Source organism: Melospiza melodia, chromosome 9, assembly GCF_035770615.1.
Source record: "Melospiza melodia melodia isolate bMelMel2 chromosome 9, bMelMel2.pri, whole genome shotgun sequence".
Lineage (NCBI taxonomy): Eukaryota > Metazoa > Chordata > Aves > Passeriformes > Passerellidae > Melospiza > Melospiza melodia.
Genome location: NC_086202.1, coordinates 19,433,556 through 19,454,058, shown reverse-complemented (window position 1 = coordinate 19,454,058; position 20,503 = coordinate 19,433,556). Strand labels below are relative to the sequence as shown.

Genomic DNA, 20,503 nt, shown 5'->3' with positions numbered 1-20,503 from the left:
GTTGTAACCGGGTAGGGCTGATCTTGCCACATGTCTGGGATTTATCTGCTGTGTTTACAAATGAGAGCAGGTGAGCCATTTGAAGCAGCAGAGCTTATTGTTCAGTTAGACGTTAAAGGTTTTCGACGATGGCAGCTCATGCTTACTCTGTCCAGTAATATTTGATGGTAAAACTTTGTGATGAATGCAGGTTTTCTGTCCTTCATTAGCCTTTTTCCTGGATTACACAGTACAGTAAACTTGATCATGCTAAGGCTGATTTTTCCTCTGTTTTGTTTTTGGTTCAAATGCCAAGAACGATCTAAAATAAGAAATGCACTTCAAGCTGTAATTATCAGAATGTTTCCTGCAGCTCCTGATAACCGGCACAGAGCAGTTCAACCAAAAACCAAAGAAAGGGATACAGTTTCTGCAGGAGAAAAACCTTCTTGCCACTCCCATTGACAACAATGAAGTGGCCAGGTGGTTACGGGAAAATCCTCGCCTGGACAAAAAGATGATTGGGGAATTTGTGAGTGACCGTAAGAACATAGACTTGCTGGAAAGCTTTGTGGGGTGAGTGTGCTTCTGAATCGCTTCAGTCAGGAAACAGTGAGAGTTAAGAGTTTAATAATAAAAAAAGCAGTAGAATGGTAGTTCCTGGAGGCATTGGATTTCTATCACTTGCTTCTCTTTGTACTGCCATGCCTTAATTCTGTGTGTCTCTTGCATATGTTAACACCCTAAATATGTATGATATTCAAGTGCCTTTCAGCTGGGCCAGTTTCCGTGAAGACTGGAGAGACAATTGCATAATCACTTGTAAGATTGTTGACTCTCCTTTATTGTTTTTGGCTGTTCGTGGTACATTTCTTTTCTTCTCACCCTCCTCTCTACTGTCTAAGCAAACAAGATTGTAGTTATTAAGTTTATCTTACCTTTCCTATCCTGTTTCAGCTTCTCATTGCATTTCATTGTTTTTGCAGGACTTTCAGCTTCCAAGGTTTAAGGCTGGATGAAGCTTTACGACTTTATCTAGAGGCCTTTAGATTACCAGGAGAGGCACCTGTAATTCAGAGACTGTTAGAAGCCTTCACAGAGCATTGGAGGGTGTGTACTTGGTGGCAGAAAGAACACAGTTTTGAGCTTTCTTGTCCATTTGCTTGCCATGGTGGACATGTCATATCAAATGGCCTATATAACTGCTCTGCAAGCAGCAGCTGTTGTTTTGTAGGAGCTGGCAGGGGTAAATAGATTCCTGGGCTGCTTTTTAGAAGCTGGAGCCAGAACCTGGGATTTTTGTTTGTCCCAGAGATGATTCAGTACTGTGGTTAGGAAAATGGCTGTTTTAGTCACTGCTGTCACTGTTGCTGTAGGATTCATTTGTGCATATATTTGCCTTTCAGAAATCAAATGGGTCTCCGTTTGCCAATAGTGATGCCTGCTTTGCCCTGGCCTATGCAGTTATTATGCTGAACACTGATCAGCACAACCACAACGTCCGCAAGCAGAATGTCCCAATGACTCTGGAGGTGGGTGTTGCCAGTGCAGGCATCTGTCTTCTCTGGTTTGAAAACAGTGTAGTACCTCTTTTTATCTCAGTGGCATTGTCTCTTTTCTTGGGCCTCCTTCATTCATGTACACAGTAAGCTGGAGTGCAGCGCCACAGCTGAGTACAATATGAGAGAGCAGCTGTAGGCAAGAGAGAGCCTGAAGAAATAGGAGCTTCCCAGAAAACTTAACAAATTCTTCAAGAGGCTTGTGTTTCTGGGAGCAATCTGTATCCTCAGACATAGTAACATAGAGAATATTGTTCTACTGCTGTGGGCTTCTACAGAGCTCAAGTCATGTGAGTGCCAGTGCAGTGGTACAGGCCTGCCATTCTGATGTCCTGCCTCAGCTGAGCACATGTTGTGTCTCTGCTCTTTCCTTGTGAGCATAGACAGGAGATGCTGCACACTACTCCCACTAAGAATAGCAATTGACCTTTGAATTTTGAGTCTGTATATTGAAGAATGCAGGAAAATTTCCTGGCCCTGTGAAAAAGAAGTGGAGTACTAATCCTAGCCAAATCTCCTAGTTAAAGTTGGAGATACCAGGAATTAATACTGGTGTAACTTTTTCCAGGAGTTTCGGAAGAACCTGAAAGGTGTGAATGGAGGCAAAGACTTTGAACAGGACATCCTGGAAGACATGTATCATGCCATCAAGTAAGACTCAACCTGCCCATCTCCATGTATTCAGAGAGCAAAGCAGAGTTGTTGGGTCAGTGAGACACCTGGAGAGTATGGAGAGAGACTCACCACTCATGTGCCCGTTTGGCTCAGACCAAATTCCAGCTCTTTGTGGGGTTGTGGTAAACAAGCTTGTCACAGCAATTACACATGGATTTGTACCTTGGATTTTTGCCATGGTAGTTTAATCCAGATCTTAAAATAAATTTTAAAAATATGTTACTTCTGTGAATATGGGAAATAATGGCTGAGCAAGACCAGCGCATGTGAAATGCTGTATATAAGAAAGCTCTGTTCTCTAGATCAGGCCTTTAGAGGTTTTTAGAACTTTTTTATGCTATTCAAGAGATAATCTCATCCCCAGGGCAGCACTTGTGCCCTGACACAATGTGTCCATGTCTCTGTTTAACATATTCTGCTTTTGAGCTCTTCATATGAGGCTGCTCTCTGCACCTCCCTCTTCTGCTACCCCTGAAGCTCTTGGCACACAGAGCAGTATTTGAGGAGAGTTCCTGGTGGCTGAGGCCCTTTAGTGCACAAGCTGGCTGTGGCTGGGAAGCTTTAATAATAGCTCAAAAAATAGTAAATTGATAAATCCAGGCCCAGCCAATTTGAAGCTAAGAGGATTACATCTTTGAGGAGACGGGATGTGATTGAGTCTCAGCTGATTTCTATCTGCAGGGGCAGGCAGTAGCTGGTGCTGGGAGCAGGGCAGTGTGCCTGCGCTGACCCTTCCCTTTGAGCCTTCTCCAGGAAGGTGGGGTGATGCCTCTGCTGAATATCTGGAAATTCTTCAAGACATAGCTCTATCTTTCAAACAGAGCTCTAATTTTGATTGGCCTCTCTCCCCTGAGGATGTTCTTAATGTTTTGAATAGTAAACTGAGCATATACACATACGTTTGTTACCCAGTGCCTCTATCCCAGTCTGTTTCCCTTTATCCCCCCTTCACCAGATATTTCAGCTTTTCCAGTATGTTCTATGATTGGAATAATTGATGTATCATTTCAGTATTGCTCCATCTCAGATTGCCTCAGTGTCATAGTTGAGACTGAGGAATATATATTTGTATTATTAGGGGAAAAAATAACACTGCCATCTCTATGAAGTAGTGTGTGATCTCTTACCATTTCACTTTTGACCACATTTTCATTTCCTGAAATTTTCCAAGTAAACTCATTCACTTGTTTCTGGTTATTTCAATCATATATGAAATTTTAGAAATAATGCACTGTTTACTGCAAACTTCTTCCCTATATTATCCCAGTAATAACAGCTCTTGTCAAAATATGCCAGCACCTGAAGCTGAGAAGAGCTTATTTCTTATGCATAAATCAGGAGCAGTTTTATAGTTGTTGTTAGCACATGAAAATTGCCTCTTTGGCAATTGAAGTATGTTATTTTTTGGTTGTTGCAGAAAAAACTCTTCAGATTGGCTGTAATCTGCTATTCTTAGTGGCTTTGAGACTCTTGTTCACTTAGTTGGTCATTTGCAGAGGATTTTCTCTTGTGCATTGATAACCAAGTCTAGAGAGTATGTATTTAGGCTTTAGGTTTTTTAGTCTAGGATTGCAAGCAGTATTTGGCATTAATCATAATTGTTTTATTACTGTATAGCTTCATTCTAGTTAGAGTAAGGAGCTGTGGTATCCTGGTTATAAATCCCCCATCATACTTTTGGTTTCTTGTTTAATTTTTAATTTTATACTACTTTCCTTTCTAATATTTGATTTTGGCATAATATGAATATTTCCATTATTCTTATGCAAAGATACTCTTGCCTACTGGTGACTGCAGCAATGTAACTATTTCATTTTAACTGGGAATAATGATACAAAGAACACACTCTAACAGAGTGAGAGTTGGATGGAGGTTGAAGCTTTGCCAGTGTGCTGTCCAGAATTTCCCATCATTTAATGGCAGTTTATGGTGTGTTTTGCACTTGTAGCAGTAGATTCCTGCTTCTTCAATACTGACCTTCACATTGCTGCTGTGTGATTCTGAGAACCATTAGACTTTATATTCAGGATATCTAGGAAGGGCAGGAGAAGCACAGAGGCCTAGGAAAACAGAATATTTCAGGAGCTGGCAAAATCATTCCAGAACAGGTATTGCTTAGCCCTGGGACTAGGTAATGAAAGACACTGTGTAAATGTTAGGTTTGGCTCAGAATGAAAAATTCAATCTTTCTGCTTTCCTCCCTTGTAGAAATGATGAGATAGTGATGCCAGAAGAGCAGACGGGTCTGGTGAAGGAAAACTATATCTGGAATGTCCTGCTGCATCGTGGTGCCACTGATGAGGGAATATTTCTCCACGTGCCTCCTGGAAGCTATGACCATGACCTGTTCACCATGACATGGGGGCCCACCATTGCAGCACTTTCTTATGTTTTTGACAAGAGCTTAGAGGAAACAATAATCCAGAAGGCTATCTCTGGTTTCAGGTGACTCTTACCTTCATAAAGACCCAGAAGAGTAAAAGTGGGACCATTGGCTCCTGTTTATCTGCTGGAGAGACATCACAGTGAAAATCAAATGTTGCTTTTCCTAGCAATTGAAAAACACTTTTTATGACCTGTGATCCTCCAGTGTTCTGTCATTTGTGTCAGTTCATCACATCTTGGCCTCTCTGGCTTGCCAGTCACTGTTTAGCTTGACTGCTGTGTTGTAATAAATTAAAGTGCCCAGGGTACATCTTTTTAAACTCTAACCTGGTTACATTTAAGGGACCTACTGACACAGCTAGGCTGTTTAGAAGTGAGAAATCACTCAACTGGCACAGTGATGCTGACAAAATCTCCATGTAGGAACAAAACCTTTCTACTGTATGATCCCATAGCTGTGGCTGAATGGGATGTGGGAATTCTTTTTTCCTTCCAAGATGACCAGTACTCAAAAACTTGTCATCTGTGAGCAACTCTATTGGAATGATCTTTGGTCATGCTTAGATCAGACCAATTGATGCTTTAAGCTTAATTGTAATGCTTTGTCAATACACTGCTGTAGCCATGACATCTTGAAAACTGGACTTCAACACTACCACCAATCTCAGCAACTCTCTTATATTAGGACAGGAGGTTGGGTATAATGCTCAGGTGCAAGTGGGCTGTCTGTTTAGACTCACTTTAAATTGATTCTTGCATCAGCATAGACAAGTATCAGTATGTATGGATAAGGATTGAGCTTATTTAAGCAATAATAGTAGATTTCTATACATAAGCATTCATTATGAATGGGTGGAGAGGAAGGTCTAAAATGTCAACAGAGAGGGTCTCAGATTTGCTGTCTTGTAGACAGACTTGTCTTTGCTGACTTAGTACATTATTTATTGTTTTCTTTTTTCCCCAGGAAATGTGCAATGATTTCTGCTCATTATGGCCTTAGTGATGTGTTTGACAATCTCATAATTTCTCTCTGCAAGTTTACAGCTCTCAGCAGTGAGGTAAGTTTGCAAAGAGGAGAAAAAAGCATGACTTCTACTACACTGGAGCTCTCTTCCTCTGTTAACCAGCAATATTTGCTTTTTTTAGTTATTGTATCTGTAGGTATCTGTCAGCCCCTGCCCAGAGTTTTCTGGAGGAAGTAATGGGAGATGTGTAGTGAAGTGGGACTTCCATAGGCCAGGTTCAAATATGCAAATTTTCTTTTACTCACAAGTATCAGTTTGTGCAGAGCAGAATGCCTTGATGTAGAATTATGTATTCACCTATTTGACCTGAAGAGACTTAGGTCTCCCTGTGATCCCATGCAAGTTCATACATTTCAGATATTGACTATTCAATGACAGAGTTTATGCAGTGCCCTGGGGGGACTGTTTTGTGAGATGTACTTCCAAAGTGTAGGAGCTATGTAGATGCACAGCATAACCATAAAGGGGTTAGAAAACAAATGCTTTGAATTGTTGGGGTGTGGACTGTGGTAATCAGATTAGCTGTTAGCCCCACATTTGGCAAGCCCTGAAGACTCTTCCTTTGGGGTGTACCATGAGAATAAATTCAAGGTGCTGTGGTTAGTGTAAGCTTTATTGCTCTAATTTATTTGTGTGTTACAGTATCCACCTGTTTTTCCCCAGAGTGTTTAACAGACAGTGTGGGGCAGACCATGCTGTCTGCTAAGGAGTAGTTGACAGCAATTCCTGTAAAGGGTCAGAACTCCCAAAGGATCTTAGAGTATTGCTCTCAGAACCAGTGCAAGACCCTCAGTGAGCAGAATAGAATTGCCACATGTATAGGAAAGGGAAACAAGATAATTCAAGATTGAAAACATTGGAGTAAAAAGGCCAAGACAGGTGAATTTTTTGAAAGACAAAGAAATCCCAAGCATGTTACACTGTTTGATATTAGCTGACATGGTAGCTGGTTTGTTCCTTGCTTTGGCAGTGTATGGTTGGTTTCAATGACTTAGCAGGCTTTTTGTACTGTGAAAAGCTGTGAGTGCATTGAACAAGTTGTGAGGATTTGAGATGCAGCAATCATTGGCAGAGACTCCCCATTAGGATTTAATTACTTTGAATCTTGCTGTTAGGTAGTGGTAGGAGTAATTTTGCAAGTCAGTAATGGTTTTGACCACAATTTTCTTCTCTAACAGCACAGCAGAGTAATTGCTGCTTCCAAAGGAGATGTGGTACTTTTAGTAGAAGGCTTTGATCTTGAGCTGAGTTCCTATAGCAGGATAAATTAGTGGGTTTTCAGCAAGCGCTTTCAAAATGTTCTGAGTTGTCATTCTTGAGGAGTTTATAACTAGGTTGTTCAGTGATTTAACTTGTATCTGGTGAGCTACCTTGTCCTTGTTTATATGCAAAGTGAATGTGAGCTGAGGAGTTATCCAAGCATCATACAGAGAATTGTTGAATTGTTATCTTTCCCATAACCAGTTCTGAAGCATCTGCCCTAATTTCTGTTGAAAAGAAAACATCTCTTTCTGACTGATTGCCACCGCCTCTTCTTTCCTGCAGTCTATTGAGAACCTGCCCACTGTTTTTGGAAGTAATCCCAAGGCCCATATTGCAGCAAAGACAGTGTTTCACTTGGCCCATCGCCATGGTGACATTCTGCGAGAGGGCTGGAAAAACATCATGGAGGCCATGCTGCAGCTTTTCCGAGCAGAGCTGCTGCCCAAGGCCATGGTGGAGGTAATAATTAGCTGGCTGGCTGGATAACTGAAGAACTAGGAGAGTGGGAAGCTGGCTTTTCATAGAGCCAGTTCCAAAAGTAGGAGAGCTCTCTTGCGAAGGCCTGGCTTTGGTAATGTACAGAACTTGGCAGCCTGTGAAGGGTATGGTGTTCAAGTTGTGTGCAGCTTCTTTTGAAGTTTGTTTCTTTTTTTCTCATTTTATTTCTTGTTAGATTTCAGGAATGTCAGCATTTATTTTACTTGAACAGATTTTGAGTGTTGTGCAGAAGGGGAACATGCTTATGGGCATGAAGTGCTAGAGCCCTGCATTGGTGTTACCAGATGAGAGCAGCACTTTACTGACAGGGTAGTGGGGTGAAGAGCTGGGTTTGACTGCACATGTATGGGCTGTTTGGTATTGTGTTTCATCACTAAGAGAAATATAATGGGGTTGGGGAGGTCATATGCATGTCCTGGTCTATGTTCTAGGTTGAGGACTTTGTGGATCCTAATGGCAAAATCTATCTTCAGCGTGAGGAGACACCATCCAACCGGTGAGTGGCATAGATGTCCCAGGCAGTCTTTCTTGTACCAAGGTTGGAAAATAACATGATTTCTTGTTTACTTACTGATGCTAGTGTCTTCTGAATTGCAGTGGTGAATCAACAGTACTGAGTTTTGTTAGTTGGCTCACCCTCAGTGGGACAGAGCAATCTGGTATGAGAGGGCCATCTACGGAAACACAGGAGGCAAAGCGAGCAGCTTTGGAATGCATAAAGGTAACCTATAGACTGTAGAAGAATCTGGTCTTTTTCTTGGTGACAGTACTATGTGGGTAACAGGTAACAGAAGTATAAATATGCATGCTGCTTGGCAGTATTGCAGGTAACAAGAGACTTAAGAACTGAAAGAATCTACAAAGGAGCATATCTGGATTGACAGCTAAATGGTCTTTTGTGCTGCTGTGCACAAAGGTACTAACACATCAGAACAGGAATGATTCCTTAGGCTGGGATCTGCCCTGGGCATCACAGTCCTATATTTGAAGAGAAGTTAATGAATTCTCAAACAACTAATCTTTTCCAAGACAGTGTAAAGGTATATGGTGCCAACAAAATCTGAACCTGGGGTTTGACCACTGTGTGGCCAGAGGAGTCATCTGATAAAATCTGTCTAGCAAAGATGAGGTCTGTTAAAAGCAACTGATGTTAAAGAGCAAACTAGTTGGAAGGAGTTTTCCTCCAGATAATAACAACCTGTGTCTTTCCTGTGAACATTATGTGTTTCTGGAAGATCTTTTTGTATGCCTTCCACAACCCCCAGACACACAGTTGTCTTTTCTGTATTTTGCAGCAATGTGATCCTGAGAAGTTGATCACAGAAAGCAAATTTCTCCAACTTGAATCCCTCCAGGAGCTCATGAAGGTGAGAGAGACATTGGGCAAGGGACTGGGTGGAAGTGGAACAAATGTGCTATGCATGATAGTGGATATGTGCTGTGGACTCACTTAACTCCTCTGTCCTCAGAGGAGGTCTTGGAACTATTTGGGATGTGAAACTAGCTTTTAGTTCACCTGTTAAAAGTAACTTCTGTGCTGGCAGACACAAATTGCTCTGGCAGTAGAAGAAAACATTAAATTGTGGAATGCATTTTAAGAGCCTTGAGAACTCTTAGTGAGTATTTGTAGTTCTGTGCCAAAGCTTAAAGATTTTCAGGTGTGCTGTGTACCAGATGAGAGAATTTGAAAAGGCAAGAGCTCTAGAGAAATATTTGACAGTGTGTCCCTAAGTAGTATGGTACCTGCCTGCTGTGGGAGATAAAATAAGGCTGGACACATTAGCCTTTGGGCTAGAGAAGCTCATCTCCCTGGGGGAGTGTCATCTCAGTTCTGGGGGAACATTGTGCTGCTACTCCGATTGTCAGGAATTCTCCCTTCGTATACAGGCCGATGGCTTGAGAGCATAACTCCAGTATTTGTAGCCATTCTTAGGTATGCCTGCTTTTTCTGTACTTCACATATTTATTAGCAAGAAACTGCTGGATATCAGTTCCTCTTAATCTGAGACACTTGGTCAGAGTTTAACATCTTTTAAGTTCATATTACATTTTGCATAATAAAAAAAAATATTTTTCCCATAGATTTAACTTCACCTTTATCCACTGCCCTTGACTATGCATGACTTCACTAGGCAGTGGAGTACAGTTTTGGCCAGAATCAAAGCATTCTGTTGGTTCTCCATTTTTGGGAGCTTGTGATTCATAAAAATACCATGGCTATTCCAGGCTCTAATCTCTGTGACACCGGATGAGGAGACATATGATGAAGAAGATGCAGCCTTCTGCTTGGAGATGCTTCTGCGGATTGTTCTAGAGAATAGGTATGACCTTGAAATAAATGCACATTCACTGTAATGTCCCTGCTTTACTGCAGCTGCTGCCTGGGTCCAGGGAATGAATTCCTTATGTCTGTGATTCACCAGCTGAAGCAGCATGTGGCTGTAATTTCAGGGCTTAACAATTCCTCTGTAGCATGTGCAAACAGAAAGGCTATTAGCTCATGAATTAGTGCTTGATATCCTGAAGTTTGGAGAATGTAAACTAAACTCCATAGGGAGAATTCTCCCAGCTGATTGCTTTGCAAGTCATGAGTAAGAAGTTTGATCATTTTGTTGTTTCAGTGTGTCTGTTCTTGTACCTCCCACCTGGAATTTTTACTGAATTTAAGAAATGGTGGATTGTATGGAGTTGTGGGAGAGGTTGCTGGGTCCTGCTTGTCTCATGTCCTTTCGTTCTACCCTTTCCCTCCTCCTTGTTGTGGCTAGGGACCGTGTGACCTGTGTCTGGCAAACTGTCCGAGACCACCTTTATCACCTCTGTATCCATGCAATGGAGTTCTGCTTCTTGGTGGAGAGGGCAGTGGTGGGGCTGCTGAGGCTGGCCATTCGACTGCTGCGTCGAGATGAGATCAGTGCACAGGTAAGGGATTTGTCAAAGGCAGTTACTGGGGTTTTGTGGCTATACCCTGTGACACAGGAAACCAGTTGAAGGAGTACATTGTTAGAGAATGGAGTGTAAGTAATAGGGTCTGTTATTCTTGTCTCCTTCTGTGGCCAGGTTCTCCTCTCATTACGTATCTTACTAATGATGAAGCCAAATGTGCTGTCCAGAGTTAGCCATGAGGTTGCCTACGGCCTCCATGAGCTCCTGAAGACCAATGCTGCCAACATTCACTCTGGGGATGACTGGTACACGCTCTTCACCCTCCTGGAGTGCATCGGGTCTGGGGTGAAGCCACCCGCAGCCCTGCAGGTTACAGCAAGGGCAGATAACGACACAGGTAAGACAGGCCAGCTTTTGCTAGGAAATCTGATGCCCGCCTGCCAGATAAGCAGCTGCTTCCTCAAGCTTTTCAATTAGCAAAGGGGACTGCAAGAAAACAAAGCTGATATTAAACTACATTAGCAAGATTAAAGACCAGCACCTGCTGTTCACTCCTCATGGTCTGTTCCTGTCCCTATTCTGCCATCTCTTCCTACTCAGTGAGCAGCAATCCAGGTGCTAGTCCCTGGGGGGTGGTGGGAGGAAAACTGATATCAGTTCTGGCAGCTGTAGGAGGTCTTTGCTCTACCCAAGGAGCATTTTCTGCTGATTGTGGTTTGGTGCCTTGGGTACCATAATCTCTTATCTGGGCATGTAATGTAAACCCAGCTGCTGTTCCTGTCATATTTGCTTCTTTTGTGGGACTGACTCTTTTCTGTCCATTTTTAAGGTTCTCATAAAATGAGTTGTTCTTTAAAATTATATTTCCAGATCCATTTGCATTAATAGTCCCCAGAACCATTCCCACAAGACCAATGCAGTATTTCTCAGTTCTCTTGACTGTGTTAGAAAGGAGGTCCTTTTAGCAAATTGTTCAGTTTTGCTTTAGCCAGCTGTCAGGATATTTGAAGGTGATGTCTTCAGACTTCTAAAGCAAAGAGCAATAAAGGAATTTTCTAGAAGGTTTTTTTTTTCCTCTTTGGTTTTCTAGAACTTCTTTAATAGGTCCTGATGCTTTGTGCTAGACAGATGGGAGAAGCATGATTTTAAAAATACTTATGGACTTTGCTCCCTGGATTAATACAGACCTGTCTCCTCTTCTCTCTCCTTTATTTTTTCTTTTTTCTTTTTTTTTTTTTAACTGTTTCTGTCTTTGCTGATAGAGCAAACTGCTTGACTTGGCACCTTACAAGTCAAAACATTAGTTCTCTACCTCCTGAAAATGTTTGGTGCCCTCTGTTCACAGAAAGTCTGTCTATCTGCTGATGAGTTTCTAGATGGTGTTGAACAATGGAGAGGACAAGTTTTTACTTTTAATAACATATCGGTAACTTAAATTTGTCCCTTGCAAGGACTTCTCTCTTGAGACATGTGAAATTTAAGGTTATCCTAAATGTCAGGGCAGGTAGATCTGACAGGTGTAGAACATACTAATAACCACTTGTGATTCCTGGTCGATGCTGATCTGGATTGTTACTCCCTTATCCACAGCTACCCTTGCAAGTTCTCGATTTGGCTTTGATCTAAACCCCATGTCTTTTGTCTTAAAGGTGCTCAATCAGACAGTGAGGTGTCTTCCTCCTATCACCCAAGTGACACGAGCCTGGACCGTGGCTACACCTCTGACTCTGAGGTGTACACAGACCACGGGAAGCCAGGCAAGATGCATCGCTCCGTCACGGATGTGGACGTCATGAACAGTGGCTGGCTAGTGGTGAGTAGCCAGTGGGCTTCTGGTGACCAAAGGGGACTACTCCTACCATGGTTGTGAGCAGAGGGTGTGGTATTGAGAGAAAGAATAAGACTGTAGAAAAGAGAGTTAAGATGAGCTGATAATGTAAAGGCAGGATAGGGAGAGACACAGATGGAAAAGAGAAAGCTTTGAGGCAAATGAGGAAGAAAGGGAAATGGACCGTACAGAAACATTACCTGTGGGCTTCTGAAGAAAGGCCTTTTCAGTGTAAGCATGAGATGCTTCTCGTTATGCTACACTCTCCTGCTTACCTGCTCGCTGTGACCTGCAGGTGGGGAAAGATGACATCGACAACTCCAGATCCACTGCTGGGCTCAGCAGGCTGGGTCCATCACCTCTCGTCAACCAGTACAGCCTGACGGTGGGGCTGGATTTGGGCCCACATGACACAAAGTCTCTCATGAAATGTGTGGAGTCCCTGTCCTTCATCGTGCGAGATGCTGCCCATGTTACACCTGAGAACTTTGAACTCTGTGTCAAAACAATACGTATCTTCGTGGAGGCCAGCTTGAATGGGGGTAAGATGGCCCTGCACTTGTCAACCAGGATTCAGCTTGGGGTGGCCAGTTGGCAAGCAGTGTGAAGTATACTGTCATGAAATGAGCCCCCAACCCAAAGAAAATGGTCTACCAGGAGAAAAGTGTCCTGTCTGCAAGCAACAGGGACCTTATTCTTATCCCCCTCCCTGGGATGGCGGGGAGGTCTGGAGTTGATGTGGAGACAGCAGTATCAGCTCTTGCAGGAAGTTGTTCCTATGGGGCACTAGCTCCCCTTCAAGCAGGTAGTGGTCATTTCAAAGGACAGGACTCTTTGCTGGGGATATCAAAAGGTGGCTGCCCTGTGTGTTGAAAAGCAGAACATTTTGTAGTGGACTGTTGTATATGCAATGTTGTTGCCTTTTATGTTCTAGGCTACAAGTCCCAGGAGAAGAGGGGGAAGAGCCACAGGTATGACAGTAAATCCAGTCGGTTAAAAAAAAAGCCCAAAGACAGCTCCACACGGCGATCCCGGGTCCTGAGCCAGCACCAGGCACACACACACAGTGATGAGGACGAGGACGAGAGCATCCCTGCCAGCTACCACACTGTGTCTTTACAGGTTAGTCAGGACGTAAGTATAGCAAGGATTTCCTCCTCTCCTTTCCCATTCTTAGGGCCTGGCTAGGTAATCACTGGAATTCTTTGTGGGGAAAGGGAGGGCTGCATCCTGGATAAGTAGGCACTGGATGGCAGAGGGTGTCTGTGGGGGCAATATGTGATTGTGCAGTGAAAGAGGAAGGTTGCAATTTGTACTGGCAAAAGCAGACTAGCAATGGAGAGAGAGGTCCTCTGAAAAGCAAGGAAGAGGTCTGAAGCTGTGAGTCACTGTAGTAGGTAAGATGGATTAAGGTCATTTGGAGACATGAGGTTCCTGTAGGATTAGCAAGGAGTCTGACAAGCCATCTGAGCTTGAGGAAAGGGGCTGAGGCTCTGGAATTTCAAGCACAGAGGACTGGGCTAAGGGAGTAATTTCTCCCCAGCTGGTACTTCAAAGGTGTGAAGGCATAGGCCTGCTGACTGCCAGGATGTTGGGTCTCAGTTCAGTAGTAAACTGACTAAAGTACTGTCATATGCCCATACAGGCAAGGGAACTTTGCATGTGCTTCACATACCTTTTTTTGAGGAAGAAAGTTGCAGAGTTGTTCTGGACTGCACAGGTGAATCAATGGGTTTGTCCCTCTGCCTGGGAGAGTCAATGCTCTGTGCCAGGAAAGAGCTCATTCTTCCTTTAGACAGGACTGAATGGTGTTCCTCAGAGATGGGATTGACGTGACTGCTGAACCGACATCAATCTTGTTAAAGATACCTGGCACTTGACCACTTAGGGAGGGCACAGACAGCAGGGCCTGACACCATCTCTATAACTGTGTGTGGCTGTGTATATACATAAAGCATGCTCTAGTAGCTTGAGCCTTTTAGCCTTGTTTGGAGAACAGCAGAGATCAGAGCTGCTTCAAGATTTAAAGTCCTGTGTGTTTCTTACTGTGCCGTGTACTTGCAGCTCCTGGACCTCATGCACACGCTGCACACGCGAGCTGCTGGCATCTATAGCTCCTGGGCAGAGGAGCAGCGACACCTGGAGACAGCAGCCAGGAAAATCACAGCGGATTCCCGAACACTGTGGTCCAACTGCTGGTGTCCTTTGCTACAGGGTAAAGCCATCCCCTGGTGATGACAGTGAGCAGACACTCTTCCAAAGTAATGGCAGGAAAGTTGAGGAGCCAAGAACTAACTGCAGAAAGCAGGCATAGGTTGTTTTTAGGGTCTGTTTTAATTGAAAAAGAACTTGGATCAGATTTGGAAAAACATCTTTATGATGAGTTAGCTGCCAGCATGTTTCTGCATCTGGTAGTAGATTGCCAGTCTGTGGCCTGGAACAAGTATGATCCTTTTTATTCCACAGAGAGTTTTTGATCTTCACTAGACTTTTTACTCTAGACTGGGGAAGTAGGGGTGTGACACTCTCCCTGTGGGCTTTGCCCTGAGTCCCTCTCTTGCAGGTATTGCCTGGCTGTGCTGCGATGCCCGACGCCAGATCCGGATGCAAGCACTCACTTACTTGCAGCGGGCCCTCCTGGTACATGACCTGCAGGCCCTGGATGCTCTGGAATGGGAGTCCTGCTTCAACAAGGTAACCACCTGCCTGGCATGGCCATGTGAGCAGGGCAACATTGTCATGAAGAGCAAAGCTGTGTGCAGGAGAGTTGTCCTACTTCAGCACTGTCTCCTTGAGAAGCTTGTTCACTGCAACAGACAAGATGTTTCCTATTCTGGTCCTGTGAAAAGTTCCTCCCTGCTTAGGCTTCTGACAGGGCCTTTTGGAGTATTGAAGTGAATCCACTCATGCACATCTCGTTGCCACCATGTCCTCTGTCTAGAAGCCACCAGTCCCTAAAGCCAGTGCCTTTCTGTAAGGCTGTCTGTTAAAATCTCATCCATCATTTTTCAGCTCTGAAATATACATGTGTTGGATCCAACAGGTGCTGTTTCCTCTGCTAACCAAGCTACTTGAGAACATCAGCCCAGCTGATGTTGGTGGGATGGAAGAAACTAGGATGAGAGCCTCAACACTACTCTCTAAGGTGAGCACACCTCTGCTGCCTAGGGAAACTTAGGGGAAACCATGTTCCTCAAGAAAACCAAACTGTTTGCTGTGTTCACTTCTCAGCATCTCTGATCCAGACAGGTGTCAGGCTTGCTAGTTTGACTGTTCGGTGCTGGGCTTCTCCACCAGCTTCAGCTGCTGGGACATGCCTTCTTTCCAGAACTGTCTCCATTATTCTAGTCCTTGGAAAAGTTGTCAGGAAGAGGTTTGTGACTTTATGATAGAGAGAAGGATTTCACTCAACATTAGTTGAAGACAGTCTATTCTTGAGGTGAAATGATGCACATCACAAGCTGATAGTTGTGACCTGAGGCAGAGGTCTGGAAGGGCTAGAAGACAGGGTGATGCAGACTGCAGTGGCCTTCCACAAAGGAGACAAGATCCACTCCTTCTCATACACAGCTCAGAAGAGTGGAGGCCTGTGGCATCCTCAGGCCAGTCCTGTGCATGTTCCCAGCCTGCCGCAAGGGGAATCCAGATTTGTGAGACTGGCTTGTCGGTGAGCAGCAGCCCCTATACTACTTGTTGACAGTAGTTGTGTTTTTTCCCAGGTATTCCTACAGCATCTCTCCCCACTGCTCTCACTGACCACCTTTGCTGCCCTGTGGCTCACAATTCTGGATTTTATGGACAAGTACATGCATGCTGGCTCCAGTGACTTACTGGTAAGGTGCTGTATGCAGTCCTTTGGACAACCATTTATCACATTTTAACCTTCTGAACTTGGAAAGTGTTTTGATTTGGTGTGGGTTTTGGGGTTTTTTTTTTAACTTTTTATTCCTTTCCAAACCATTTTGTTCCATGGTTTCTTGGCCTGGCCACAGTTTCCAAGGCAGCCCATTGGCTGTTTTGAGCTTTGGTTCATTGCTACCTGTCCATTCTTTGTCCTGTCTCTGATCATAGCTGGAGGCCATTCCAGAATCTCTGAAGAATATGCTGCTCGTCATGGATACGGCTGGAATATTCCACAGTGCCGACTCACGGACAGGATACTCAGATCTCTGGGAGATCACCTGGGAGCGCATTGACTGTTTCTTACCTCGGCTGCGGGATGAGCTCTTCAAACAGACAGTCATCCAAGGTACCAGAGGCTGGGAAACCTCAACACAGGTTTTGGACAGTACTTGCCCCTTGTCCAGTACCCAGCTGCCCGAGTGCCTGGATGCTGATGAAATGAGTTGTAGGAGGCTGTGGGAACTTGGCACAAGGGCAAATTGAGGGAGGGTGAAAGGAGTGAGTAAACTGGTGTGTGATCTCACTGCATGTTTCATCTTCCTAGATCCTGTCCCCAACATACCAGTGGAGCAGCAGCATCAGAAAACAATAGTGTCTGCAGTGCCCTCTTCTCCTGTAGGGGATGTGAGACCATCCACCCATGTGGCTCCTTTGGAGAAGCCATGTGAACTGGGTGTTAGTGGTGAGTCCTGTTTTCTTTTTTCTGGAATCACTTTCCCAGCATGGTGGCATAGATCTGCTTTTCCTTGCTTTAGCATGATCTCTGGTGACCAGGCCTGTAGTGTTGTGAAACGTTGTGCTTCCATATGGATAAGTTGTTGCTGAGGCTGTTGGGGTGGGCAGAATGCCTGTGATTGACCCCTGCTCTTCAGGGCCTTGTATGAAGGGGCAAGTCTGAAAAGGCCCCTGAGTTGATTTTTAGCCCTGCTTAGTTTAGAGCTAATAGGTGACTTTGTCAGGAGCTGTGTAAGGATCTATTTTGTCTGTTCCTTCTTCCAGAGTCTGAGAGAGCCACTGCACCTGCCTCACCCACCATCAGCACCTCTGCCTCTCCTTCCTTCCCAGCATCAGCTTCAGCAAAGTCAAGCCCCGTTACAGACATACCTCCTACGACAGCACAGCCACCGCTCATCCTGCAGCCTCTTGCCTCTCCCTTGCAGGTTGGGGTGCCACCTATGACTCTTCCAATCATTCTCAACCCAGCTCTAATTGAAGCCACCTCTCCTGTTCCCCTCTTAGCTACTCCACGGCCCACTGACCCTATGACAAGCTCTGAAGTCAATTAGTTGGAGGGTGTTGGAGAACTGTCTGCTGAGGAGGCTCTGTGGGTGGAGGATGCTGGCCAAATGTTCTCTGGTAGTGGGCATGTTTGTTTTAAAAGATGATGCTAACCTGAGCAGAAGGGCTGTTTCCACAGTCCTCTGGAGCATGTCCCATCCTGCTCCCTTCTTGTGGCATCATCTAAAAATCTGCCCAAAAATCCCTGTCTCCGTGGAGGAGTGCCCAGTTCCACTGACCGGTCTCCTTCCTGCCTGTGCAATCTCAGGGGCCAGGCAATGCCTGTGCCCAGCAGCCTGGGACCAAGCTGCCACCAGTTCATCTGGTAAAGAGGGAAAACTTACTGATGTCACACCAGAGAGGGGCTGCAGTACAGGACTGCCTCTCAAGATTACTCAGTCCAATCCCTGGGCAATTCCCCAGCCATTCCCTAGCTTTCCTGCTGACTCTTCTGGTTGTACTGCTTTGTTTGGGATCTAAGCACGCCTGGGTTCAGCAGGTAGAGTATTTTATTAGAAATGTGGATTGCTTACAGTGCAGCTCTCAGATTGCTGCGTAGGACTTCTTGCCTGCTGGTACATGCTTTCCTTCCTGCAACATGGATGACAGCAGTCCCCAAGCCAAATAGAGATTAAGTAGCAGGCAAGTCTGATAGGGGCTTTCATCCCTGTTCCTGTAAATGTAATCAGGCTTTCTGGTTGGAGAAGGCAAATCCAGAAGGCTCTGCGTAGCTGAGTAGATGAGAAGGAAATGCTGAGAGCAGAGCACAATGGCTGTGCCTCACACAGCACTTGTGGGGCAATCGTGTGTTTTGTGCCACTCGCTACACATTGGTCTCTAGCTGACCAGGCCCTTCCTTAGGAGAAAGGAGAACATCCCCTTCACCTACAGATGTGGAGATCTGTGGCACCTGCTGACCGATGCTCAGCAGGTCTGCAGTGGTTTCTCTTGAAGGCTCTGAAGAGAACGCACCTTCTGCATCTTCTTGTTGGGATCCCATGTCCTTCTACCCCCCGAAGGCCCCTGCAGCTGAGGTCCTGGCAGTGATTCTTGTGCTTCCATCTGGATGCAAGGACATCCTGCTCTTTCCCCGCTCATGTCCAGAGCAGAGCTGGCTGCCTGCCAAGTGCTGCATCGCTCATCCTCCTCCTCCTCCCTCAACTAGTTGGCTAAATTCTCAGTAATTTCAATCTTGGAAATCCCCCTGGTGACTGGGAGGGGCATGGATGGGACTCCAACCCAGTGTGTCCTGTAAGGAGAGGAACCTGCAGTTGGTGTGGGAATACAACCAGTGTACATACAGAGTAAATGGCTAAAATCCAATGGACTTTTTACAGTGTAATAAATACATCCTGTAAATGATTGTTCTGGTGTTAGACTCCTTTTCTGTCATCCAACTTTGGCTCAGAGCCTTGGGAGAAGGGGATTTTGCTTGTGAAGGTGTTGTGCCCTGGCTTCATATACCAGTGCTCTGTCTGCAGGGAGCACAGGGGGACTTGTCAGCTTGGGGTGGGGGGCTGCAGTGGAGGTTAGCCATCAAGAGACTAATCAGGAATGGTTCCCATCATGGACAAAGCAGAGCTGTAATAGTGAGATTGGCTCTTTCAGATGGCAATAGTTTCACATGGGCTGTAGAATTTCTAGTGTTACATTGGTGTATGCTCATGCACCACCAGGACTGGGAGCAGAGATGAGGACTGAGGAGCAGGTGCTCTACTCATCTGGTCATGGTGCCAGAACACAGACCTTGGTGACAGCTCAGCTGACATTGGTTTTTCTCTGATGAAGAAGAAATCCTTGTTTCCATGGACAGGACTTGTTGGAGAGGGTGTGAGAGATGCTGGCCTCTGCCAGGACTAGTGCTTGTCATGGATTTGAACAACTACACTTCTCTCCTGATATTTTCTACTTTGTTTCATGGCAAGATCCACGCAGTGCCACAGTGTCCTCAGAGCTGTGTGAAGCACCAGTGCCTTCTCTATTCCAAGAGACTCTTACAGACTTGGTGAGTGGGTAAAAACTTAGGAGTTCGTTTAAATTGCATGAGAAAAGGTCTGAATATTACATAATGGAAGAGTAATGGGCATACTAGAAAAACCCTGGTTATAAATCCTGGTTCCCTAACCCCATTTGTACCATTCCTGGAATATTTTTGCTGCTGCAGCCCTCTTCCTCACCCTCCACTGCCTCTAGATTATGTCTTTCCAGCCCTCAGATGTTTTCATTAATGCATTTGAGTCCTTGTGCTGCTCATGGAGTGCTTCTGTATCCAGCCCCCCCTCTGTCTTGTCTTTCTGAGCCTTCACTTCTATTTGCAGCTCTGTTTTTTCTGCTTGTTGAAAGCTTTAGATTATTAACTCTTGGTCAGGTGCCTCGATGTCAGGACTGCAGCTTTGATCTCCAGGCCCAGGTGGTCCTCTGACTTTTTGGGGTGGTGTCAGCTGACAGCAAAGCTCCATTTTGCCAGCTGCCTTCTGATAGCTGTTTTGGGCACATGCTGTGTTTTAACACATGCTGAGTTTGCAAACCCAGCTTCTACTGAGAGCATTACGTCTCAACTCAGACAATTATGGTGCAAAGCAAATGCCACCTGAGAAAACCGCAGGAAGTGGGACTAGAATGGAAGGAATGTTGACTGGAAAGACAGAATGGCACTTTAAACAGTTTTCACTAGGCTGTAAATAAGAATGGACTGGAAAACCAGAAAAAGAACTTTTTGGATGTTGTTTGGATTTTGCAAGAGTGAAGTTTAATGTTACAGGGAAAAAAAAAAATCAGGGAAAGTACTGAACTGAAAGGAAATCAGAATCAACTGTCAGGTAGCATGTGCTACCTGATATGTTAACCACTATATCTCTTGAAGTCTATTTGTAAGTTAAATTGCATAAAAGTCAGTCATACTACTAATGGCGGCTGGTGAGGAGTGGTGTTCACAACAGTACCCTTTAGATTTGTCATAGCATATACTTTTTCTAGTCTTGGACTTTTTTCTCATTTTTACTCAGGGTCTGATTAAGTATTTTCCAGAGGAGGCTGAACAGACATCACTGCGTGTTGGATTTACCTGCCTCTTCTGATCCCATTTATATCAAGGACTTCTACTGCTAAAACAGAATAGAAATATGTACTGGGATTTAGCAGATGTCTGTAGAACACTTTACTGTGGAGCTGGTGTCTTCCTCATTGGTATGAAGTTACTTGTGTGAGAAGTCCTATGGAATGATAAG

General features: G+C 44.7%; 1 protein-coding gene across 6 annotated transcripts in view; it reads left to right on the top strand.

The window, feature by feature from the left end:
* GBF1 (golgi brefeldin A resistant guanine nucleotide exchange factor 1) overlaps positions 1-18,639 on the top strand; it is a 97,194-nt gene extending 78,555 nt beyond the window's left edge. For 4 of the 6 annotated variants that reach the window (XM_063163644.1, XM_063163643.1, XM_063163642.1 and 1 more), the window contains 23 exons: positions 353-555; positions 966-1,089; positions 1,386-1,511; positions 2,107-2,189; positions 4,422-4,658; positions 5,563-5,656; positions 7,169-7,345; positions 7,816-7,880; positions 7,982-8,105; positions 8,680-8,751; positions 9,611-9,705; positions 10,150-10,303; positions 10,442-10,664; positions 11,917-12,080; positions 12,391-12,637; positions 13,030-13,229; positions 14,160-14,310; positions 14,659-14,789; positions 15,139-15,240; positions 15,815-15,928; positions 16,167-16,344; positions 16,543-16,680; positions 16,998-18,639. In XM_063163644.1, the coding sequence (XP_063019714.1) occupies positions 353-555; positions 966-1,089; positions 1,386-1,511; positions 2,107-2,189; positions 4,422-4,658; positions 5,563-5,656; positions 7,169-7,345; positions 7,816-7,880; positions 7,982-8,105; positions 8,680-8,751; positions 9,611-9,705; positions 10,150-10,303; positions 10,442-10,664; positions 11,917-12,080; positions 12,391-12,637; positions 13,030-13,229; positions 14,160-14,310; positions 14,659-14,789; positions 15,139-15,240; positions 15,815-15,928; positions 16,167-16,344; positions 16,543-16,680; positions 16,998-17,284 (3,489 nt within the window). In that variant the 3' untranslated portion in view covers positions 17,285-18,639. The remainder of the gene's footprint in view (positions 1-352; positions 556-965; positions 1,090-1,385; positions 1,512-2,106; positions 2,190-4,421; positions 4,659-5,562; positions 5,657-7,168; positions 7,346-7,815; positions 7,881-7,981; positions 8,106-8,679; positions 8,752-9,610; positions 9,706-10,149; positions 10,304-10,441; positions 10,665-11,916; positions 12,081-12,390; positions 12,638-13,029; positions 13,230-14,159; positions 14,311-14,658; positions 14,790-15,138; positions 15,241-15,814; positions 15,929-16,166; positions 16,345-16,542; positions 16,681-16,997) is intronic. The other 2 variants (XM_063163641.1, XM_063163645.1) reach the window with 1 other exon arrangement.
* Positions 18,640-20,503: the final 1,864 nt, after the last annotated feature.